Source organism: Uloborus diversus, chromosome 2, assembly GCF_026930045.1.
Source record: "Uloborus diversus isolate 005 chromosome 2, Udiv.v.3.1, whole genome shotgun sequence".
NCBI classification, from domain to species: Eukaryota; Metazoa; Arthropoda; class Arachnida; order Araneae; family Uloboridae; genus Uloborus; species Uloborus diversus.
Genome location: NC_072732.1, coordinates 12309510 through 12336057, shown reverse-complemented (window position 1 = coordinate 12336057; position 26548 = coordinate 12309510). Strand labels below are relative to the sequence as shown.

Genomic DNA, 26548 nt, shown 5'->3' with positions numbered 1-26548 from the left:
TTTGCTCATTGTTGATTCTTGATTGAATTTGGTCTTACGAAACATTTTTTAACTCTTGGCAAATCGCAGAATAAAAGCGCTAATTATAATCATCTAAACTGAGTGGAGTTTTGAAACACCAATCTAAAAACACAGCTCCTGTTCTTACAGCGATTCGATTAAATTTCATTTGGTGTAAAAAACCTCAAGTCTCTCGATTACAATATATTTTTAATATGTGACAGGAGTTTTCTCCTCCTCACGTTAAGAAATTCAAAATTTCAATTTGTTAAAAAATTTCAGCAGACGCAATAGTTACAATAAGATGAGTTGAAAAGTCAATACAAAAAAACCCGTTATTTTTAGAATGGTTTATTGGTTGTTTGTCCCACTGAATTTACACTGATGTCTGATCCAGACACGTTTTACAGTACACTTAAAATAAAATAATAATAATAAAAAAACATTAACTATGCAGTAATTATCCATGTATCTAAATGCTCTTCTATGAATAAAAATCTCCAACAAGTCTATTAACTTTAGTACAGTAAAAATAGGGGTCGGACCCAAACATCCAAAAAAAAAAAGCTAAACCTGGTGCAAATTGTTTATTACCCTCCCAATAAGAACAGGTAAAAAGTCCCACCCAATTGTGCGTCGGGTTTTGGAATGGGGGGCATCTAAAAATTGCTGTTTTGGGTATTTTTCCAGAAATTTTAGAGTAAATTTAAAGTGAGAATATTATGTTTTACTAAATTTAAAAGCATGAAATTAAAGGTGTTTGACCCCCAAGAGGGATGACGTAACCCACCAATGCTACAGATCCCCCCTATCCCCGTAAAACGAAGCAGTACTTCCGAACCCCTCTCCATACGTTTCATATGGAAACATTATTTTATGCTAAGTTAAAGTTAGAAATCGAGTGTGTCCATTTTCCAAGATCGATGATGCACCTCCTCTCAAAGCAACAGCACCCCCCCCCCCCCCGCTCCACCAAATAAAATAAATCCTCACCCCCCCCCTTCCCTTTAATTTCAAGTAGAAGTATTATTTCATGCAAATCAAAAATGCATTAAATCAGGACTGTCCACTCCATAAGAACAGTAGCTCACCTCCCAAAACGAAATTATATACTAAAATATTATCCTTCCCCCCACCCCCTCTAATGGTGCACATTTGATTAAATGGCCAGAAAAATTACGCTGAACTGTTTTTTTGCTTTCAAATGATTTCTCCTAAGTTTCTAACAAAAAGTTTTCGTTATCAAGATGTTTTTTGGAATCTAGATCCTCAGCAAACTCGTTATTGTTGCAGCTATGTCTAACACAGTTTGTGCATATAATTGAGCACTTCAGTCCACTTTCAAACTTTTCAAACATTCACTATATTTAATGAACTCCTCAGAGCAAGCACAAGGTTTGAGACGCAGAAATCTTCTAGAGCAGAAGGCTTGACAGTTGTAATAGGACGCAGATTATATTTCTGTGGTGCTTTCTTTGCACCCATCAAAAATGACACTAGCTTTCCCATACTTACAAATTACCTATACACTGCATTGCTGGCATATTTCCTTGAAGTTTACAGATCATTACCAAAAATATGATCAAGCAGGTATCTTCCATCTATTACATATGAGGCAGTGAGAAGCAAAGGGATGCAAGTGGGAAAATTAAAAATTTGGAGATAACCAGTACAAATGGTTGGTGAACCTCTCCTCTATGTTGAGGCAAGAGATGGTACTAGTAGACCTGGTAGTTGCTTCTATACAGCATAATTTAGAGAATTTTTTTAAGAAAAGAAAATCAATGAAAACCTACCTAATATCTTATCTTTAAACGCCTTTTATTCAAAACTTGAAAGTGTCCACTTACATCCCTTTGCTTCTCACTGCCTCATATATGACACCAGCTGTTCGTTCTCTGATGGTGGATGAACCTTTTGCTTCAGATAATAGCACTTTAACTATACAAGATTTCTTTCTTTCTGAAACCAGATTCATCAAATACTAATGGAGGATCAGCGCATAACTCGTACCAAAAGTTTTTAACAATTTGTTATTCCATCTTTACTGTTCATACCATTCGGTGTAAAAGATGGTTTGGGCTTACACATTTTTACCAATAGTAACTACTCTCCTAACAGAAGCTAAAACATAACTGTTTACCTCCTTTACAAAGAAATGCCACAAAATTGTTTGCCTTTCAATATCCTTTGATGTTACTACCCGAACGTTAAAGGTCTCATCGCAACTCACCTTATCATCAGCGAGCGATACCACTACCAACTTGAGAGGGATGAACTTCGGGGGGCTTAAGAAACGGATTGTGATTTCCAAACAAAAAGGTGTAAATATTTAGCATTCTATTGTTGTATTGCTCATTGCTCTCATCAAGACTTGTTCTATCGTTGAATCACTACAGGTTCTAGACCACCTGAATTTGTCACTGAGTTAGATCGTTGTATAGCTGATGTTTGATGTGATCAAATTTTTTTTATCGCATAATGTACTCAAAAGTTTGAGATAGTGTTGAAAGTATATGTCCGCATATTTAGCATAATTCACATAACCAGCTGCGTAAAAGAGAGGTAGCTCGGCGTTTGCAAATGAGAACCCCCACCGACTTAGAGGGTGCAGAATTGCAGAATTGCCCATCTCACTATTGGCAATTTCGGTTTGTCCCCCCTTACGGTGATGGCAAAAGATTGTAGAATAGTTGAAGTTTGTTAATCAAGAAGAAGTAGGGAAACTTTGGTCAATTTGGACTTTTTTTATGCTGCACAGGAGTTTTGTTTTCCAGCGCTCTAAACAGTTTAATAACTCCAGTCACAAATAATTTGGTTAATGAGCTCGCTTAGATCTTTTAGAATTATCATTCTGACATTACTATATCATTGTGTGGCATTTTGTACTTCGGAAAAGTTTAAATCAGGGAAATTTTTTCGTGAACTTCACTGCAATAGTTGATTTTAGAATGTAAATTCAAGGCCCCCCCCGCCCCCCCCAAAAAAAAGGGAAGGTGCACCCCTTAAGTGTGACGGAGTATCCATCAAGAATAAAAGCCCTCAAAAAACAAAGAAATACCCCTTGAAAAAACTGCCTTAAAAATTCCAATGACGCAAAGCTGCTCCATGACCCCCCCCCCATTCCCCCCCGCCTGTGCACCCCTTTTAATTAGAATTTTTTTCTGTTACAGTTTATTATTTTACTATTATAGAGTGGTTTCTGCGAGGTTTGAGAATTTTTTTTAAGTAATAGAAATTATTTTTATTTAAATAGAGGATTATTTTGTCCCCCCCCCTTCCCCCCAAAACCCGACGCGCAAATTGCTGGGACTTTTTACCCCTTCTTGCTGGAAGGGTAAGAAGTAATTTGCAACAGGTTTCACTTTTTTTTTTTGGATGTTTGGGTTTGGCCATTTTTTGGCCTAATTTTACTGTACTACTTGTAGGTAGGTGAAAAAACGCTGACAGCTTTTCCTTCATTAGCAAGTTAAGATTTCTGCCCGTGCAGTAAATAGTGATGTTAATAAGGGCTGTGGAATCGGAGTCGGAGTCGAAGAGCCGGAGTTGGACTGATTTTGGAGTAAAGAAGTCAGAGTCGGAGTCTTTCAAAAACATGCCGACTCCGACTCCGACCTTCTTTTTTTTCTTTAATTTTCACTGACTCTCCTTCCATTTTTTAAAAAACTGACTGTCAAGTAGTTTGTTTACATGTACATGTAAAGTATAAAGGACTACTAATAAGAATTTGACTCATTGTGGCAACCATCTGGCTCGATTGTTTATAGAATTTTCTGTAACAGCTACTTACGCCGTCCGCTAGTTCGTTTGTTTTTTAAATTTATTTTTAACTGATAGCAACTGTCAGCTAACAGTTTTGTTGCCTAACCTTTTCTAGGTAATCACTTTCAAATAAAAATACTAATATATATTTTACCTCGATCTCAGTTATAAAATAATAAAAAAGAATGTATGTATCGCTTGAGCAAGTCGGGAAACTTCTGAAGGTGCTTGGTAAATTCAAATAAGTGTTGGCACGAAAGCGCGAATAAAAAAGATCCGATAAAATATAAATGTTTTTTTTTAAAAATCTAAAGACAATATAAGCTTGGTTCTTACTAAAAAGTACGAAATAAAACCAGTATATGATTAATTGGTTATAACACCCCATAATTGCAGTTAATCTTAAAATCTTCATGTTAAAGTTAATCTTCTGCCAATGAAATTAAAATTAAAAATTGAGCCAAGAAATGTAAATATAGTAAATGCTATTCGAACAAAGCGGTATACCGCCACATTTTGTGTAAAATTTGCTCCAGATGTACATCTAACCGACCTCTCCCCGCAATATAGTGCAATATTTTCGTTGAAATTTTTACGTTGAAATTTAAGATTTATTATTGTACAATTTAAACATAATTAATGAATTTATAGTTTCATAAATTCTGAAATTGATTTGAAGCGTCACCCACCTGACGGGTGTCACCCGGGAGAGGGGAGAGGGACATCCCCCTCTCAAGAAAAGTTTTTTGAATTAGCAAAAAAAAAAATTTCTCTCTCTAGGTGCATCTTTAAAAAATTGAAAGCACCGGATTTAATCAACATCTATTTGTTGCATTAAAGGGGAGCAAATTAATCCTTTTTTTTTAAATGGGATTTTTAAGCAATCTCCCTCTTAAATTCGTAAATATTGGATGGTTTGATTTTCAAATTAAATTTCTGCATCTTAGGTTCACAATAAAATACAACGCGAAAATTTCGTAAAAAAGAATTAATATACTTCAATCTCTGTTTAGGGGTTCCCCCCCTTTCCATGAGAAGGGGTATTTGAAAAATAAATAAATAAATAAATATTAAAGCCGGAGTCGAACGTTTCAAAATACAGGAGTCGGATATTTTTCTTCCGACTCCGCCCCCCTGATTTTACTATAAAACATGTTGAATAGAAAACTTTAGGCACTGTACTGCTCAAAAGACGCATTGATCACCTAAATATCAATAACCGAAGAAAAAAATCTTCAGAATATAAACAACAACTTATGCCGAACATGTTTGTAAAATACTATACCATTAAATATTGGCAGATGATGAATTAAAAATTAAAGAAATATATATATATATTTTGTTATTACTACGTTTTATCTTTTTCTTTTTTAAAGATATTGTTTCCTTGATAACAGACGATAATTTGAATTCCTTTTTTTTTCGACTATCTTACAATTCAGCTTACAAACTCTATTTTAAATTCATATTGCGTTGTATCTTTGCAACACTACATTTAGAACGACACCATCTCTCCTGCTGCTGATGGGACTGGCCTTCTTCATGCCCCTGGTGAGCTCTGGACCTTTCTGGTACGAACGCGTTGAACCAGAACTGCAGTCCTGCAGGAGCAACTGGTGGACCAGTGTCCTTTATATTAGCAACTGGATGGGTTTTCAGAACATAGTAAGTTGGTATGAACTGAAATTATTCAAAAGATTGACATTTTCTCTCTACTTAGTTTTTTAATGTTCTTTCTGATGACTTTCTATTATACAGTTGGCGGCGCGTAATGTGATCACTTTGGGACAAGTATAATTTGATAACAATAACCGACTGATAACAATAACCGAACAGAATCCAGGAGACACAAAATAATGATTTTTTTCCAATTAAGATACACTCAGTTTGGCAACCTCAAATTAAAATCACAATGATTCAACTGAACGCAGTTTTAAATTATAAATTATGAAATTAACAGAATGGAAATATCTAAATTATAAAAAGTTAAAGCTAAATTATGCAATTTTTAATCACATAGTAATAGGTGAAGTAAAATATGACCGCGTTTTCCTGAAATTCGTAAAACAGTTTCAAAGCACATTCAGCTTTTCTATCTTTTCCAGTATTGTTTTGCTTGTTGTTTAAATTTTAATTTAACTTCGCTTTGTTTTCAATCTCGACACAAATCTTTAACAGCTTACAAAGTAATGGCTACAATGGAGGTCCCACATCAATGCCTGCAACATGTCCAGCGACTGAATTTTTTTGAGATGCAAAAGAAAGTTGTCTTAGGGGGAGGCTGTGGTCACTGGGGGCGAAGTTTCTGCAGCTTCATTCCTAGAAAAATTTTGAACTGCTACTGAAAACCACAAAATGCTACACAGAAAGTTAGTCTCATCAGGGTTTGCCTATGTATTTCTGTTAATTGAGGAACAGAAACGGGGAAAAAAATTGAAAGTTTATGAAAAAGTGATAACAATAAACGAAGACGCTGATTACAATATCCGACTTTTTTAACGTCTGTTAGCATAAAAGTGTTCCGGGACTTCGTGATTCTGATCACATTAAGCGAATGATAACATTAAGCAAATGATAACATTAACCGTGATCACATTAAGCGCCGCCTACTGTATTATTTATTTTAACAATTGCAGAGAAAGTTTTTGGAAAATTTTCTGGTGAGTTCGATTTTTGAGCTGTTTTACAGTTAAATAGGGCTTTAGATTTTCGAACTATAATTAGTTTTCTTCTACCGCGGCAGACTTTTTCTTTACACCTTAAGTGAGTGTGACCATTTTCTGCGAAAAAGCACGTGGAACAAAAAGCCCTTTTGCTCTCCTTTTGATTGATATACAAACGCATTAAAATCAAAATAGTGTTCCCTATGAAAACTTACTATTTTTCTTCGTGATAAATTTTAGTAAGGTAGACCGGGGCATGTTTACGCAGAGCCCTTTTTTAAAAACGAGTTATAACTGGAGAGCCAACTGTCATACCGCATTTTGGTGCTGCTCCCTAGCAAATATTCTCACAAGTTTTTGAGCATCAGCGGAACTTCGGTTTTGCATGCGGATAGGAAAATCTGTTTTCTACCAAGCCGAGTAAATTTTGTGTTGAAAATTTTGAAGCGTATTGTGAAGGAATAATACTTTGTTAAAAACAAATAAATATGTAAAAAATAGCAGAATTGTATCCTTTTTTGAGAATTCTATTTGTATGGACAGAACAGTTATTAATTTTTTTTTTTGAACGATAAAAATAAATCCAAACTTGTCGACGGGGCACGTTTATTCATTTTCATCGTGCACATTTACGCACGTTCTTACTGTGTCTTACTATTCTGTCTTACTTCTAAACGGGGCTCGGATGCTTTTTTCGCTCTGTACTGTTTCAAATCTTTAGTATTTTCAGGTTATTTAGTTTTGAAAATCACCATTCATTTTAAATTAAGTAAAAGATTCGTATCTTATAGCTTACAATATTATAGTGTCGTCTTCATGATTGTTCAGCTTTAACTTTATACACTATTCAGCCTCCCACCTTCAACTCCTCAGAAATATAGTTTCCCGCCAAACAAGATAAACAATTTAAAGGATCTATCCATATTTCTGAGGAGTTGAAGGTGGGAGGAGGTTCTAATGGAGGTAGGTGCGATGAAAGAAAACAGGGAGGATGATAGTTTGGCAGAGATACTTGGCAGGCAAACTAGATATCACAATTTTTTAAGGCTGAGGGTTTTTGGGTTAAGGATGTGTGAAGGTCTTCTTTTTTGTGCGAAAAAGTTAAAGGTTTTCTTGGCAGGGAAATTTTTACAACAGGGCTGTTTTTGATGCGATTCATCTTTATTTTACCTCCCGAGCTTATGGCGAATTTTGCAAGTAACGAAATCTGCTTGGAATAGGTGTATGTTAGGATACGATTCCTAGCTTTGGAGTCAGGCACTAGTTGAGTATGTGAAGAAGCTTTTCAGTTTAGCGAAAGTTGGCTCTTCTAGTATGCTGGTAGAGCATCAGAGCCTTCAATTTCATCACTCGGCGATGAGAGAAGCATTTGTGTGCGAAGGAAGAAGGTTTCTTATAGAAGTTGCCAAATTTTGAGGAGAAAAAAAAAAGTAATTTTAAAGTTTATTCTTAAATTACTTATGTTTACAATTCAGAGCTTTTAAATTCACCGAAACCAAAGTGAAAAACGAAATAAAAAAGAGTGATTTCACTTACGTTTAGTTTGCATTTGATCATTGGCTTCCTTTTAGTCTGGGTTTGCGAAAGAGTCGTATGCAGTCATGAACCGATGCCAGACACAGACGATAGTATAATATGTTTTACTGCCAAGCTCTTGATGTTTAAATCAGTTTGTTAAAATATTTGTGAAAATTCAACTTTATTTGAATAACTAGTGGTACCCACACGGCTTTGCCCGTAACAGAAAAATTAAAAGGTCTTTTGGTCCTCCTGTATGTTTACAAATAATGTATGGTGAATTTTCTCGCCAGTTGGCTTGTACCCATGTTACGGTTCCACGTTATGATAATTTCGTATCTCGCCAATGGGCTTATGGCCATGTTACGGTTCCACGTTATGATAATTTCGTAATTTACTCGTCCACCTTATGATAGTTTTGTTCTTAAAATTGGAATAGAAGAAGAACCACATCGAATTTTCTAAAAATCGCTTCGAGGTGCACCCCCCCCCCCCCATGCTACAAACTAAGCGCTAGCTTCTGAGTCACCTCAAATAGGAAAACAGTTTCAAGTAACAGTAAATGCAGCGCTTAATAACAATGAAAACATGATATGAATGTAGCGGTACATTTAAAAATGATTTTTTGCGCAGGAAAGTTGCACTTCATTTAATCTTTCCCCCAGAACTCGCAATATAGAGTGTCCGGTGATCTTGCCCCACCTAAGCAGAAACTTTAAAAAAAAAAATATGTTAACGAAAATTAAAAGATAATACCCCCCGTCTCTCTTAATGTAGGTCCAGGTGCTGTGTAAAATTTATCGTGGTTAAAAACTACGAATAAAAGTTTTTACTGCAAAAAAACAAAACTGCAGCTTTGGGGCATATTACCTTGACAGTCAGACAGTTCGCCCCACTACACCAGGTAAAATGCCCCACTTGACCAGCATTGCAAAACTTGCTGCTATTAGTAAGAAAGTGTATTAATTGACTAAATTAGTTGAAATAAATACAAATTATAATGTGGGCAACTAAATGAAAAGTCAAAATCAATTTAATTCTAAACTGCAAATATAAGTTAAAATATTTTTAAACCTATATTTGCAGTGCCTATATTAACCTAAATTTAAATAGTACATTTTTATCAAAAAGATTAACCGCAATTACCATTGCTACAATGGAAAATAATGTTTTTTCTCCCTCACGTAAAAGGTTTTAAACTTTGTAATAATTAATTTCCCTACTTAAACTTCGACAAGATACACGGTCTCGGAGTAACGTGGTTTTTTATTTTTTTTTATCTCGTAGCTAAGAAATAATTCATGATTTCCTTAAATGCACATATATTAAACTCGCAATAACGCGAAATATTTGCCTCAATCCTCTATCCTTTATTTAATCGATTTGTTTCCATTTAATCTTTATATAAACAATAATAATGGAAATTAAAGTAATATTTTTTTTTAAATTTTGTTTCTCCAAATATTTATTTGCTTCATCAAATAATACTATTTTTTATGTAACACTTGGTGTTTATAATGAATAGTAAATGAATTATTTTAAACTAAAAAACACTTTTAACATTACTCTAAAGGAAATAGGTGGTATAAGATAACTTCTCACTGGCAAGTTCTCAAGTCGGTCGTGATCCGTCTAGCATGAATCATATCTTTTCGAAATTTTTGTCGCTTTGGATAATCGGGGTTGAGATTTTTTTAACATGATTTTGAACTGTCTTCGTTTCTCAAACTTTTGATTAGTGTGAGATTTCAACCAGTTGTCTTCCGCTTGTCCTCAGTTAAATTTTCTGAGTCACAATCAAGTTGTTATTGCCCAAAGAATACCCTTGGACGATCGATATTCACTGTGAAATGGTGTACATCGACATTTTCATTTAAAAAAAATATTGCACAGGATTAAAAAATGAACTATTTAATCTTCACATTTTGATTGAATCTTGCTAGTGGTTCAAATATTATCAAAAATAATTTCTTATACAGATCAATAATTTTCATCCGGTAATTATCAAATAATATAGTTACATTACTTATTCAGTAAATTACCGCCAATTAGCCAGGGCTAAAGCAGATATACATGAAATACACCGCTAGCTGAGTCATTTCCAGACGAGGACTGCAGTTTCGTGCTTATTAGCACTCATCAGCCCGGCGTAGGAAAGTGACTGAGCTGGAGATGGAAAACCTCTTACGGAAGCCAAGAGTGCCAAATAAACTGGTAGCTAATATAGAATTAGCACAGACCAGACGAGTGATCGAAGCAATGGTTCGGTTCAACTCGAAGATTGAAGGCAAGGCATGGTATATTCAGTATATTACCGGCTAATAAGCACGAAACTGCAGTCCTCGGCTGGAAATGACTGAGCTGGCGGTGTATTTCATGTATTTCTGCTTTAGCCCTGGCTAATTGTGCGGTAATTTACTGAATAAGCCATGCCTTGCCTTCAATCTTCGAGTTGAACCGAACCGTTGTTTCGGTCACTCGTCTGGTCTGTGCTAATTCTATATTAGCTACCAGTTTGTTTGGCACTCTTGACTTCCGTAAGAGGTTTTCCATCTCCAGCTCAGTCACTTTCCTATGCCGGGCTGATGAGTGCTAATAAGCACGAAACTGCAGCCCTCGGCTGTAAATGACTGAGCTGGTGGTGTATTTCATATATTACATTACTTACTCCAAATTTATTTTAACGTTCATGTTTTTCCTGTATATGTTGCAGCTAAACTTAAATTTTATTGCAGTGCATACATCCAACATGGTTCCTATCGGCAGATTTCCAACTTCATGTCTTTTCAGTTATTTTCCTATTTATTTTTCACAGGTACGACACATTACATAATTTTCTATTAAAAATATGAATCAAATTCTTAAAATTAAGTAAATAATTGTCTTGAAAAGGTAGAAAATGATGTTTGACTAATTTTGCTTTTTTTCTTAAAGATCTCAATCAATCGGCCTGTTTCTCATCGTTGTTGTTATTTTTCTGTGTAATGGAGCAGTAGGCTTCTTAACATACACGAAGGACTTGCCGCCCATCATACCTGTGTCGACTGGAAATGATTTGTAAGTTGATATTACAAATTCACAAATGCTGTGAAAACTAATTTCAATGTGGTCATCATTATCATCAATATGATAAAGTTGTGTCAATCTTCAGACGGAGCATCCGTCTCTCAAGGCACTATGCGAGAAATTTCAAGTCATGAACACGTCAAATATAATGTTAAAACATTTTTTTTCAATTTATTTTAAAGTTTTTGAATTAACTAGCAAAATTATCTGAAAACAGTGAATCAGTAAAAATGACAGCAACGTGCATAAAGTATAAATAAAGTAGTAAAATAGAGTTAAAAACTCAGCAAACAGCTGTTTCGGGGCTGTCATATGCAAGCCCCTTCATCAGTGCAAAAAAGAAGAACGAAAAGTTCACACAATATAAACCGAACGATAAATGAACAAAAAAATGGAAGGAAGCAAAGTAAATAGACATGGCACCGGAAACACATGCGTCACAGAACAGCAACGACACCTATAGTGCGGAAAAACGTCACAGACAGAAAAAAGTTTAAAGATAAGATTTCCAAGCACTGGGGAAAGGGGGAGTACTCGAGAGATCATTAAGTGTTGAAGCAGAATTTTTCTAAATGTAATAGGATTCCCAAAAATCTAAATCATAAATCGAGGAACACCCATGAATAACCTTGGCAGAAGAAAAATCGAAAATATGATTGAAAGACCAACAGTGTTGTGCAATCGAGGAACGTTTTAAATCTTGCTTTTTGACATAATTTTCATGTTCCTTAATACGGAATTTAAGAGAACGTCGAGTCTGTCCTATGTATGTCATTTGACACTGACAAGAAGTACTATAGTGAATCAGTATTTAAAAAATGAAAAAATGAATAAAAATAAATGCATAAAGGATACCCGTCTGAGACATGGATGCACCTCAAAACAGGAAAAAGAAAAGATCCGTCGAAGCGTTTAGTTGTTTGTTGCTTGAAACAGCCATTCCAACTGCTTCAAACAGTAAACAGCTGGGCAAAAGAGAAAGAAAAAAAGAAATATTCTATTCTATTCTATTCAAGAGTCACAACTGACTACAACTGTATTTATGTCGAGGACTGCATACAAAGTGCCTTGCCTCCATTATTTTATATACCGATAGATGGCAGCACCATCACCGGATCGAACAGTTAATGAGAATTTAGAGCTAGTCCAGGAGCTAATAGCTACCTGGTGCTAGCACCCCCAGAGGTATCGTTTCACTTGGAGGGCATTGAGACCACGAGCATATTTAACGTCGCCCAGTCCCCTTTAATGACGACGGTGGGTCTTCGACCATCGAGGTTCGAACTCAGGACCCTCCGGGCCCGAGTCCAATGCCCTACCGATCAGGCTACCACGGCCCAAAAAGAAATAAGAATGAATTTAAATTTATCAGTTCTCACTGAATTGCCTTTCATGGGAAAGTACTACACTAGGTAACTACACACTTGGCAAAATAGGCATTTGTAGTTTTGTCGAACATTTAAGTTCGAAAGAAGACATAAGTGCTTCGAATTAAATAAATTTTAGAATTGCTGTAAGATAACATTTGAATAAAATTTAAATAAGTGTTCTCATTCTTTATGAAACGAGTTGATGTGTGCATCACATGACTTCCTTTTACTCCAATTTAATGTCAAGTTCTCATTATTGGCAGTTTTAATATGATTCAATAGTTTACTCTCTAAATATCACCAACAGTGGACAAATTAAAACCAGGATTTAAAAAATAATAATAATAAAAAATGCCAACTTTGTTGCCAAGTTGGCGACAAAACTTGGCGACCAAAAGTCTGGTAATATATATCTCCAAGTGTCCGCCAAATTATAACACCACTTGAGTTTACATCAAAGTTAACAATGATTTCCCCCTAAAAGGGAGCAAAAGACCCCTTTTGGAGCATCAGAATGCAACCAAAAAAGATGGTGCACAACTAGACCCCACTAGGAGTCTACGTACCAAATTTCAACATTCTAGGACATTCCGTTCTTGAGTTATGCGACATACATACACACATACGCACATACATACGTACATACAGACGTCACGAGAAAACTCGTTGTAATTAACTCGGGAATAGTCAAAATGGATATTTCGAGTGTCTGTACGTTCCTAGGCACATATCCACGTGTGGTCGGGTTGAAAAAAAAAAAACTCAATATTCATTTGGGGGTGAGCAAAATGGAAATTAAGACCGATTTTTGGGTGAAATTTTTTTTGCGAATACAATACTTCCTTTTTCGTAAAAAAAAAGTAAAAACGTTAATTGTTTAGTTATTCCTGAAACAACTGAACTGTAGCTACCTAGTAGTAATATTACAGGAAGTCCGAAAAGTCCCAGACACATTTTAAAAAATAATGGGAAAGCAACTAATTGTCGCAAATATATGCGGCTTGCGCCATAATATTTAACAGGTTAAAGAATTTTTTCATGACATCGTAAGAATAAAACTAGTATGTTGTGGCCATCACGAAACTTTCTTCTATATTTTTCTTTTTTTTTTTTCTGATCCCTCCCCATGCTTGACGAGGAAGCAATATTCCCAACAAAAACAAAATTACACATGCAAAAACTTGACGACCATCCCAATGTCTGAATTATTGCAAAAGCAAAGCAAAGAGCGAAAATTGAAAGTTATTTTAAAAGCCTTGCTTGAATTAATTACAAATATTTTATTTGTTAACAAACATAAGATGGCAACAGTTAAAAATTTTAAATCATTCAGATAATATTTCCGATCATTTCCATACAATTAAAATCACGAGAAATACGCAGACGACAATCTATTACGATTTATCTTTCTTATTGTTGCATTAATAAAGCTATTTTTATTCGAAAAAAAAAAAAAGCCTTGGAGCGATTGGTGTCAAAATTGAACCAAAGCCTGTTTACATATGGATTCACATATATTCCAAATTTCAACCAGAACGTAGCATTACTTCTTGAGATAGGGCACTCACAATGGAAAAAAAGAACGGGCGATTGCGCTACCCCCTTTTTAGCTGTTGACACCAAAATAAAATCAGCTTTTATACCCACTAAGGGCTACTTGCCGATAAATTTTTCCTTCATTCCGTTCATTATTTCTTGAGATACAGCAGTCACAATTGACGACAAAAAAACGTTCTGTAGCTCAACCCCCGTTTGAGTTATTGACACCAAAGTTGAATCAGCACCTGTTCCTTTTAATGGCAACACATGGACCAAAGTTTGTTTGATTCCGCCAGTTACTTCCTGAGGAATAGCAATCACGCGTAACTCAAAAAACGTCCCATTGCTCCACCCCCCTTGGAAGAATTCGCTCCAAAAACCAATGGGCACAAGTTCACATAGGGGCACATATGTGTACCAAATTTCGTTCGATTTCATGCGGTAGTTTTTGCTGTAGAGCGGCCAGGAAAAACTGGTCACACACAGACGTGACACACATACACACACACACACATACACACAGACAGACATTTTCCAAAAATAGTCGAAATGGACTCAGCACACCTCAAAACGTTCGAATCCGTCAAAATTCGAAAATTTGCACGAATCCAATACTTTCTTCTATGTATTAGATATAGAAGAAAGTAAAAAAGGGAGACTTGAAAAAGAAAAACGTATAATTAAAGTAACCTCCGCATCATTACAACAAGAAAAACGAACATCATGTGAGGTGTTTAATCATTTTATTAAGCAGAAACCTTTCATTACCAGAGTTCAATGTGCGCACCGTGTATTGCTCGAATCACAAACGGTAGGGGGTTGGGACCTTGTTGTACCTTGGGACATTTTTCATATTTTAATTTTTAACGCCAATTATTTGAATCAGATTTAAAATCTAAAAGGCACATTACAATACCTCAACATATTTCTATGCAATATTTTTCTTTAAATTCAGACAGTTTGAAAATAAGATATTGTCAGCCATTTAAAGCAAGAGTTCCAAGCTGTCCCAAGGAATCACATCCTATTGTACCTTGGGACACATTCTGTTGTACATATGGGAAAGTATGTATATATATATATATATATATATATATATATATATATATATATATATATATATATATATATTTTCATGGTAATGAATTAAATTATGAATAATGAATTATGAATTGTTATCTAACATTAAATGCGTTTAAAAGACTACATAAGATTAGAACATTGTTCCTAAACATGTGTTAATTATTAAGAACCATGTATATGTTGTACTTAGAAACGTGTCCTAGGCACAATATATTTGGCTGTCCCAAGGTACAATCACCACGTCGTTTAAGAAAAACCAAAATAGTGGCTAATCTAGATGCACTATCAAACTCATTATTTTCTCATAACCAAAACATTTAAAGTACTTCTCTTTTATCACAAAATAAAATTCAGTAGATTAGTTTTACAAAGACAGAAAATGAAACAAAAATGAAGAAAATATTTAATTTGGAGTCATGAATTTTTTTTCTCTCACAAAATCGTCAATTTTACTCATTTGATGGTGATTTTTACTATGGCACCATTTAGTGGTGAAGGTTACTATTAGAGGTTACAAAAAACATGACTGCTAAAAATAGATTCTTAGAAAATAGCAAGGTCCCAAGGTACAAACGTCCCAAGGTTCAACACTCTCCCCTACCCAAGTTCATCCCATGTCCACAAACGGTACAAACTTTAAACACTGTTAATGAAAGGTATTGATTTCTGATTAATAACATGATTAAACACCTCACATGACGTTTGTTTTTCTCACTGCGACGAAACAACGATTTCTTACAATCACACTTTTTTGAGCAATCACGATTGCTTAGTGTTCTCACTTGACTGTTTTTTTTTTTTTTTTTTTATGTCCTATGATTTTATTTTCCCCCCGCCACCCTCTGCAGCACCACCGTCGACCGGCTCCTCACGATGCTGCTCCTTTAGCGAAAACAGTCTCCAGGTTGCATCCATGTCCTACACACACACGCGCATACATACACAACTACACACACACATGCACACACACACACACACAAACACATACTCACACATACACCTACACACACATACACACACACCACCACATGCACACACATACACAAACATATACACACACGCATACATACAGACACCTACACATACACACACGCATACATACAGACACAAAACTACCCACAAATTCATGCCTGCACGCAGACACAAACACATATGCCTACATACACATACCCCCCACACACACATTCATACACACAACTACCTACACACTTATGCCAGCACACAGACACAAACACACATGCCTACACACACACACACATACCTATACGCACAAACACACATACCCCCAACACTTCTTTCTTTCTTTCTTTTCCTTATTTTTTCGATTCACATAAGTGAAATCTTAAACCAGAGAATTACTATGGGGCAAACCGCATATTCATGCCACAACTTGTTGCTTTTCAGTGAATTTTTTGAAAGTGTCAAGGAGTTTTGAACACCCTGTGTTTACCCCACGATTCGCCAAGTTTAACTTCATTAATTTGTTTTTTTTTTTTTTTTTCATTATTCATGTTTATTGCTGCTTTGTTAAAATCATGACAAAGAAAAGAGGCAATAACTCCATTAAATGTGAAAGCTGTTTCCCTTGCAATTTCCCTATTTTGTTTTCCGATCCGAGCTTGTTTTCAAATCACCGTATGAATGTATGCACTGTTAAAAATCATCTTCTTAGAAATGAAAACACATTAATCTTCTCATTCTTTCAAGCCGTTTTGACTTAGAAATATGTAAATGTCAAATTTGAATTCAAGTGAGCAGACCATCTCAAAAATAAAGCATGCGCAGAAAGGAAAGCGGGAGTTGAATTTCTCCTTTCAACGTACGAATACAAGAAAATATTAGCATTTTGCACTTTAGACCTGGAACACTGCGAATGAAAGCAATCAATGAAAAGCAATAATCATTTCACTTTCCGTTACACTATAAAAAAATTCCGAACGTTACTTCTCGTATTTATAATGTATATCGGCTTCAGTTCGATTACGGCCCGTCCAGACTGTTTAAGCTCCCAAAGGGAGCGAATAATTCCATGGACTACTTAGCTTTGTAAGAATTACAAGCGATCAAAATACTATACTCACGAATGGTACAACATGTGTTCATTTTTGAAGCATTCGTATTTTCAAACCAATTCGACCAGTTTTCATTTTTGAAACCGGTCTATTCCGCTTGTGGTAATACCGCTTGTGTTTATTTCTGAGTTCAAAGCGGTAATATGGTGAATCGTTTTTGAGAAGAGGGTTGATTTCAGAAGTAAGAGCTCTTACTTTTCAAGTATAAGCCAAATTGTCTCGGAGCCGTTGTTTTGAGTAAGAATGTCCCCCCCCCCCCCAAAAATCAATAAATAAAATAAAAGAAAAATTAATTTGAATTTTGTCATCTTGAATTCAAATTTTGTTTTTCGCAATCACGAGTGTGTGTGTATATGTAAGCGTGTGTTTTTGTGTGTGGGGTGTATGTGTGTTTGTGTGCAGGGGGTATGTGTATGTGTGTGTGTAGGCATGTGTGTGTGTCTGTGTGCTGGCATAAGTGTGTGGGTAGTTGTGTGTATGTGTGTGTGTATGTTGTGGTGTGTTTGTATGTGTAGGTGTCTGTATGTGTTTGTGTGTGTTTGTGTGTGTATGTGTGTAGGTGTGTGTGTGTATGTGTGTAGGTGTATGTGTATGTGCGTGTATGTGTTTGTATGTGTATGTGTGCGTGTGTGTGTAGTTGAGTATGTATGCGCGTGTGTGTAGGACATGGATGCAACCTGGAGACGGCTTTCGCTATAGGAGCAGCATCGTGAGGAGCCGGTCGCCGGTGATGCTGCAGAGGTTGCTGGTGGGAAAATAAAATGATAGGACGCCAAAAACAGTCAAATGAAAGCAATAAGCAATCGTGATTGCTCAAAAAAAAGCGATTTTGTCCCAATGCTAAGAAAATTGTTTTAACAGTGTACTTCATCTAAATTCAAATCATAAATTCAATTTCCACTCGTAGGATGATCCAGGAGACGATCGACTCCATTCATCTGATGACGTTCACTCATGCGGGACCTTACTTCGTGGGATTTCTTTCTGGAGTTCTTATACTGAGATGCAAAGACATACGCATGAATAAGGTACAGTATTCAGATTCAGTTTAGCAGTGTGTTTAGCAGAAATATTGTCGATGCATCTGTCACCGACAAAGTGCCGTTATTCTATAGAATAAATAGGCACTGTATATAATGCCGGATGTTTTAGGCAAAGAATGCAATATGAGAATTATTGCCATTTTCCTCTAGTCATTGTATATAACTCCTAAGCACTCTATAGAATGCCAAATAAAGTTCAGGCAAGGTATGAAGAAAGGTTCTGATAAGGCACATATGTTACCGGCTAAGTATGAAGTGCTAGTATTCTATACATTGTGTAGGTATTGTGTACAACGCCGGATGTTCATAGGCAAAGAATGCAATATGAGAATTATTGCCATTTTCCTCTAGGCATTGTATATAAGTCCTAAGCACTCTATAGAATGCCAAATAAAGTTCAGGCAAGGTATGAAGAAAGGTTCTGATAAGGAACGTAGGTTACATATGTTACCGGCTAAGTATGAAGTTCTAGTATTCTATACATTGTGTAGGTATTGTGTACAACGCCGGATGTTCATAGGCAACGTATGAAATATGATAATGATTGCATACTTTATCGAGGCATTCTATAGAATTACAAGCGCTAATTCTGGAAAAATATAAAAAAAAAAACTTGTTACCAACAAAGTATGAAAAATCGGCATGTACAGGCATTGTTTTTAATGTCGGACGTTTTGAGGCTAAGTATGAAACATGAGAACTATTGACTAATTTTTTGTTGAACAAATTTCAGCTAAATATCGTACTTTGACACTTCTGAAAATGACAAACGCCGAGTCAGATATGCTTGTTAAAAGTCACATGCCTTCCCTTGTGATATTCGTTGATCATATTTTGCCGGTTTATCATTTGGCATTCTATAGAACAGTGGAATTCCAAAGTAATAGTGATACTATATGAACCGTTTCATTTAGGCGTTCTGCCAGTTTTAGAAATTACTAGTGGTACCCGTACGGCTTTGTCCGTAATAGAAAACTTAAAAGGTCGTTTGGTTCGCCTGTATATTTACAAATAATGTATGGTGAATTTTCTCGCCAATTGGCTTGCACCCATGTTACGGTTCCACGTTATGATAATTTCGTATCTCGCCAATTGGCTTGTGCCCATGTTACCTTTCGCACGTTATGATAATTTCGTAATTTACTCGTCCATCTTATGATATTTTTGTTCTTAAAATTAGCATAGAAAAAGAACCTCACCGAATTTTCGAAAAATCGCTTCGAGGTGCACACCCCCATGCTACGAACTAACTTTGATCCAAATTTCATGAAAATCGGGCAAACGGTCTAGGCGCTATGCGCGTCACAGAGATCCTGACAGACAGAGGGACTTTCAGCTTTATTATTAGTAAAGATAAAGATATACAATGTAAAGGCATTCTGTAGAAAGCCGGATTTCAGTCTGTGCCATTAACAAATAAAATGCAACGCAAAAGTCTGGATACATAATCTTAGAAGAACAACGGCCCAAAACTATCGGGGCGAAAGAAACAAGATCGAAAACAGAAGCCCCATAGGTGAAGCATGACTCTGCGTGCTGTCGTCGCAAATCTATATATATATAAATGAATGTTTGTCTGTATGTCATCCATGAACTCAAAAACTACCCGGCAGATTTGGCTGAAACTTTCACCGTTTGTTATTTTTGGTACTGGGAATGTTTATAGACCAGTTCGAAAAAAATCCGATCGATAGTTCCTTTTTTATTGCAATTTAAGTCACAATCCATTGGATAAATACGAATAAAATGATCGACTGCAGAAATTAATTCGCGTGAAAGATCTCATTGATAAGAAGTTAGCTGTTGCCATTTTTCTTGAGTTTGAATAAATAAATTCTTTCTTTATTGTTTTATGGCTTTTCGTGCAACGGGGGGATTTAAAACTTTTTCTTTTTGATATTTTTAGCGATTGATTGATCTTGCAAACTGCGTGAGTACAAAATTCGAGTATAGTCACGGCTTCACTTGATACCTGGACCGATTATTATGAAAATTGCTATATATATATGTGTGTATTTTTCCACGGAGAAGGTGCATAATATGCTCATTGAAGCCACTCGCCACTAGGTGGCACTGCAGGGTAGCAACTTCTGCCCGGTTCAACCGATTGTCATGAAAATCAGTATAATGATGTATTTTTTTGTTGGCGTAGCAACGCGCGTCGGGTGCAGCTAGTATTATATAACAATTAAAAATAGTATTGTAGGACTACAAAATGTTGTTAATGATCCATTTTCAACTGTTTTAGATGACTCTTATTTTCGGGTGGAGTGTCTCGATCACTCTGGCTCTGACTTCGCTGTACGGAGCCCACCGCTGGAATATCGGAGAGCCGCACGGACCGTTCCTGTCTTCGGTTTTCGCAGCTCTGCACAGGACCACCTTCACGATCGGTGTAGCGTGGGTCACGTTCGCCTGCGTCACGGGATACGGAGGTACGTGAACGTGGGAATGTAAAGTTCGTTTTGAATTGGAAAATAATTTCATGTCTTGCACGAGATCTAATCTCGAGAGACCGAGGGGACATGATTCAGTTGTTTAAATTTATTAAAATGAAAGATGTTACGGGGCTGAAGTTTAGCACTGAAAACAGGACAAGAGGTCATTGTTTTAAGCTATTTAAATCTAAGGCTAGGATGGATATTAGGAAAAATTATTATTTTAGCAGGGTAGTGGAACCTTGGAACAGCTTACCGAAAGAGGTGGTCATGAGCAAGGGAGTAGATAGTTTTAAGAGGGCCATTGATCTTCACTGGGAATTGTATATTGACTAGGACCAGTCCAGCTGGGCCCAGAGCCTGTTGCTGGTCGTCACTTTTGTATTTGTATTTGTATTTGTAATCTTCTCGAGCCCAGATTAGAAAGTAGAATAAATTTCTTGTCAACGACCCAGAAAATGAATGATATTTTTTGAGTTAATATTCGTTGAAAGATCTTCTAGGTCGTACGTGACGTAAAGAAAAGTTCGTTTTATCAATCGTTTGGTATAGGCGAATCACAAGAAAATTTTCCGCTGTTTGAAAGACTGTCGTTTTCCTCTATGACTGCGTGGATACCAATTTTAGGTAAAGGCGTAGTAATGTTTATTTTCATTGCCTAAGACAGTTATTTTCAACCTGTGGTCCACGAACAGCTAAACTTTTTAAAATAAACTTTTGGATTGGCCTCTTTCACCTAATATAATTGTTGTGCACATGAGGCAGTGAGAAGCAAAGGGATGTAAGTGGGCATTTTCAAGTTTTGAGTGAAACGCGTTTAAAGATAACTTCACAGGCAGGCTTTCATTGAAATGCTTTTCTAAACCATACTGTATAGCAGCACCTACCAGGGCTACTAGTAGTACCTCTTGCCCCAAGACAGAGGAGAGATTCCCCTACCATTTGAACTACAGGGTGTTTCAAAATGAATAGCGGGGTTTTAGCATGTTATAATATTTATTACACCAAACTTACAGCCACAAGTGATATATCAAATGAAAGAGAAACTCAAACAGTTTTGTTTGTTGGCATCAGTGCACATGCGCGTGGAATGTTTCTGCTGCAATCCGCTAGAAAGCGCTTGTAGCAAAGATGGCGAGTAAAGAACAGAAAGCGTTTTGTGTTTTACAGTTTGCAAAGTCGGAATCTGTTGTTACTGTGCAACGTGCGTTCCGGATTAAGTTCGGTTGTGATCCACCAGGTGATACCATGTGGCCGTAAGGGGCTAATGACAGGGCTTTTTTCCCATGACCTCCACGGTCACCCGACCTAACGCCGTGTGATTTCTATCTTTGGGGGTTTATTAAGGACCGTGTGTCTGTGCCTCCACTGCCAGCCGACCTTCCCGAATTAAGGAACAAGATTGAAACAGGTGTTGCAGCAATTACTAATGAGACACTCATCAAAGTTTGGGAAGAACTCGCATATCGTCTTGACGTGTGCCGAGTGGTGCTCACATTGAACACTTGAAGGCTATTATGTAAAACTGTTTGAGTTTCTCTTTCATTTGATACATCACTTATGGCTGTAAGTTTGGCGTAATAAATATTATGACATGATAAAACCCCGCTATTCATTCTGAAACACCCTGTATTTATCACTATAACTTTAATTTTGCCGCTTACATCCCGTTGCTTTTCACTGCCTCATATTATTTCTACTGTATGTGGTTCGCTTAGGATTTAGAAGGGTACCAAGTGTTCCTCAACAATGAAAAGGGTAAAAACCATTGGTCTCCGAGACACAATCTAGGCATTGAACTCGAATGATTTTTGAATAAAATTAAGCAGAAACGTAATCTGATTTTTGTGTGTGATTAAGGAAAATTTCTTTTCTCAAAATTTACTCTAAAAGTTATTGCTTCCACCCCGAAAAACTTCAGAGATTCGATATAAATCTAGTTTCACCATTCTGTACCTCAGAGCCAGGCTTACGAAAATCACATAATCGCTACTTTATATGAGAGAGGGAAAGCGTTTGCCTGGTGCATACAAAGGTTAGGACTTTCGCTTTTTAAACACTGGTGAATAATTACAAAGGATTTCTTTCTAGAATTATATTCATAGGGCTCGAATCGGATCATGGTTCACATACAACGCACTAATAAACGGAAAATCGCAATTTTTGGTCTTCCGCTAATCTTACTCTGTAAAGTACAGAGTTTAAGGTACAAAAATAATGCTTTTTCGTAACTATCGACACTAAATAATTGTATTTTCTTTTCTTTTTTTTTTCTCACACTTTTTGATGTGAATACGTCTTTAAATTTGCTACCATACGTGGGCAACCAAAAAAACCTAATGATAACAAAATCGGGGGATACAGTTTGGCGTTGAAGCAGGGACAGATTTGGAAGTGTGGAGGCCCCGGGGCAAACGAAGGAGTGGAGGCCCCTAATCAGGGTTCAAAAAGATCACCGTATTTTCGAAAATATCCGATACTTTGATATATATCCGAATAATTTGATACATATGTATATATCCGATATTTTTAATCAGCACTTTAATTGTAAATACATCCTGAAGTTACTGCTATTTAGTTTTTATATTATTATTATTATAATTTATAGGGTAGAAAAAGCGTAAAATTTGCTGACCCGTGAAAGTTAGGATATTTCGTAAAAATTTTATTTTGGGGGGGCCCCTTTGTTGTGGAGCCCCCGGGTAGTAGCCCCTCCTGCCCTCCCCTAAATCCGGCCCTGCGAATGAAGTTCCGAATCTATCCTCTATATTCAAAATTAAATTATACCACTGGATAGCTAAAGGACCAAAGAATTGATTACGATAAATGAGAACAGTGAAGCATCGCGCACGGTGGAAGGGGAAGCGCCACCATTTTGAGGTTATTTTGCTGCGTATCGATATTTGCAATTATAAATTTGGTTCGAAGAAGCTACGATGTTCGTTTAAGGTTAAGAGTCAGCTGTCGTCAGAATCTATCGATTGCAAAACATTAGTTTAAAGTAGTGACAGTCAATATAATAAGGTATTAGAGTAAAAAATATTATCAAAAATATATAATGTCGGCCTGTACCGGTCGAAAAGCCAAAACAAACTGCAGAGATCGTATACGATTGGAAAGGGCATCTCTATAACAATAGAATGGTCATAATAAAAAATATATATAACCCGTCACATAAACGCATTCACGTACAACACACGGCCGCGTCCATGTTTTCCTACTATTGTATAGAAAAGAGCATTATGTATATCGACAGCAAATATTTATATCCACTTTTCATTGATGTTTGTAAACAATTGGTTGCTCTTTTGACAGAGTTGCTGAGGAAAACCCGTCATCGGAAGCATTTTATTGGTTGCTTTTTGTCTATTTCGCACCAACCATTATGCAGCAACACACTTCATTTAAACAATTCATTTACAAAGCTTTTTTTTATTGTACTTGTGATGTTTTTTCGATGATATCAAAAACATATTTTTTACAACGTTTCGTTCATTTATAATGCCTTCATTCCAAAAGTTTTTAAAAATTTTGGTTCAGTTTCTCATTTTAAAAAATGACTTTATTTTCTATGTCATAATTCATTTATGAAGAGCACAATAACAAATATCATTATTTTTTTCTCATTCACTGTCCGTACTTGGACACCTTACACAGCACGCGGAGAATGAATGAATGACAATAATTTTCAAATTATTGTCTTCAGAAGGATTTCTATTCCAAAGTACCACGTAGGCCCTTTTTTCTAGTATTCATTTCACAGTGTATTGACAACTTGTTTTTCATGTTATATTTATTGTATTTTATATTTTATGTTAAAATTTTAAAATGTTCAAAATTCTGTATTATGTTATTTGTATTCTATATTTGGTTATTTGTATTCCGATTCCGTATTCTGTTACTGTTTTCTAAATTCTCTATTCTGTTACTTCGGAATTAAATGAAAAAGATTTCAACTTCCCGAGGATCCCTAATCTGGGCAAGTCACTACTGTGATAGGAACAGGGGACCCTTGGATGTGATGTGATGTCCGTACTTGGACAGTGGCGTGACTCCGGACCCAACTCACTTCACTCGGCATCTGACGAAGGACTTGGAGATATCTCGCTGTAGGCCATGGTCTAGGCTACAACACAAGTTTACGTTTGAATTTATATATCCTGTATTTTAAGCTCTGCAGACATGTGAATTAGGTTCAAGATTAAGGCTTCCCAGTTACTTTACATCCGATACCGAATCCGGACAAGACAGACAAGCCCAGATTTCTAGCAACATGGATTCTTACTTCACACGTAATAGTACAAGTTCACACAGCAAATTAATTCACCATCTATTTCTTAAACAACACAAAAGTTTTATACGTAATTTGATTAGAGGGATATGTTTCCGTTCGGTTTCATATCAAAATATGACCGGTAGTAGGGGCCACGATCTCGGATTTCAGGTGCGTTTTTTAAATGTTCGTTTCATGTATCCAAACTATTTACATGCGCCTAAAATCATTCAGTAACTAGCTAAAGAGCACAAAATTTCCTTTGAAAAGTGTTATCTTTATTGCAAGCTGTAGGACGTAGGAGCTGCGGAGATATTCAATTTTAAAATGTGTTTTTTTTTTTTTTTTTTTTGAAAAACTAACTACAGGGTGTCCAGCAAAGTACTCCCTGATTTCAAAATTAAATATCTCGAAAACAAAGGCCGATATTGGAATAAAATAAACTGTATGTTTCTTGTGAAACCCATAAAAATCACGTACAGAAACTTGGAAATTAGTTTAAAAAATTGCCAATAGGGGCGCTGCACGCTGCTATTGCAATGGAAATCCCCAAAAAGAGTGCTGCGAAGGGGTAAGGCGCTTCAGCAGTAGTTTTGCCTCTCAGAGGCACTTACATTTTCGCTAGAAATTATCGTCCAACCTCTTCGCAGAACTATTTATGGGGACTTGTATTGCAATTGCAGCGTGCAGCGCCCCCCTGTTGTCAGTTTTTGTTACTAATTTCCAAGTTTCTGTGTATGATTTTTATGGGTTTCACAATAAACATACCGTTTATTTTATTCCAATATCGGCCTTTGTTTTCGAGACATTTAATTTCGAAATCAGGGATTCCTTTCCTGGTCACCGCGTATATTGTCTCCATGTTATATTTTTGTGACTCTGCAAAAGGTCTACAAACTTCCCCCCCCCTCCCTTTATTTTTGCTCGAATTCTTTCAAAATTAACGAAATATGACGTTTCATCTATGAAATTCCAAAAATAAAATTTTGCTCATTTACTGGTCAGTTCACCGTATTCCTTAAATTGATTCTCAGTATGAAGTTCCATCTTATGAAATATAATCTTCAGTTCCTGTTTTTTTCCAGGTATCGTGAACCGAATCCTCTCCAGTTCCATCTTTGCCCCCTTCGGTCGACTGACGTTTATGGCGTATTTGCTGCACAGTTTGGTAATCTGGGTCCGAATGGGATCGAGACGGGAGAGGATCTTCTACAGTCACTACAATGCGGTAGGTGATCCCTTAATCTCAAGGTAAAAATGACCGAAAGCACGTTAAAACAAGAAAAAAATTGAAATGAAAAGCACACTAGGTTTTTGCGGTTTAATAAATAAATAAATAAATAAAAATTATGACAGCACGTACCAAGCAACTCGGTACAGCATGTTTTGCCTCGTTTTTGGCTCATCAATCTGGAATAGCCAAATGCAGATTCACCTCATATTTAACAGGCTTTAATTCCTTTATGTTATAATCAATTTGCTTTTTCTCATGGCTCTAAACTGAACAAGAATACAGGTGCTGGGGAATTATATCTCAGCTAGCGTATTGATATCTCTTACTCTTGATATGTAGGCAGTTTATCGCAAAAAAGAGATAATTATGCTAGCTGCATCTTTCGGTTAGTACGTTATCCTGCTCCATCTTATTCCACATTTTCTGAAAATCTTCCTCTAATTCAATCTAACTGGTAGGTTGTCCAATTTACCATCTTACATTATCC

The 26548-nt window shown here is 36.2% G+C and overlaps 1 protein-coding gene across 1 annotated transcript in view; it reads left to right on the top strand.

Annotated features, from left to right (window-relative positions):
- Nucleotides 1-26548, top strand: part of LOC129216865 (nose resistant to fluoxetine protein 6-like) — a 53144-nt gene that overhangs the window by 25799 nt on the left and 797 nt on the right. Inside the window, exons 9-14 of the mRNA XM_054851079.1 lie at nt 5262-5427; nt 10679-10758; nt 10878-11000; nt 17981-18101; nt 20365-20551; nt 25913-26055. Of these exons, the coding sequence (XP_054707054.1) occupies nt 5262-5427; nt 10679-10758; nt 10878-11000; nt 17981-18101; nt 20365-20551; nt 25913-26055 (820 nt within the window). The remainder of the gene's footprint in view (nt 1-5261; nt 5428-10678; nt 10759-10877; nt 11001-17980; nt 18102-20364; nt 20552-25912; nt 26056-26548) is intronic.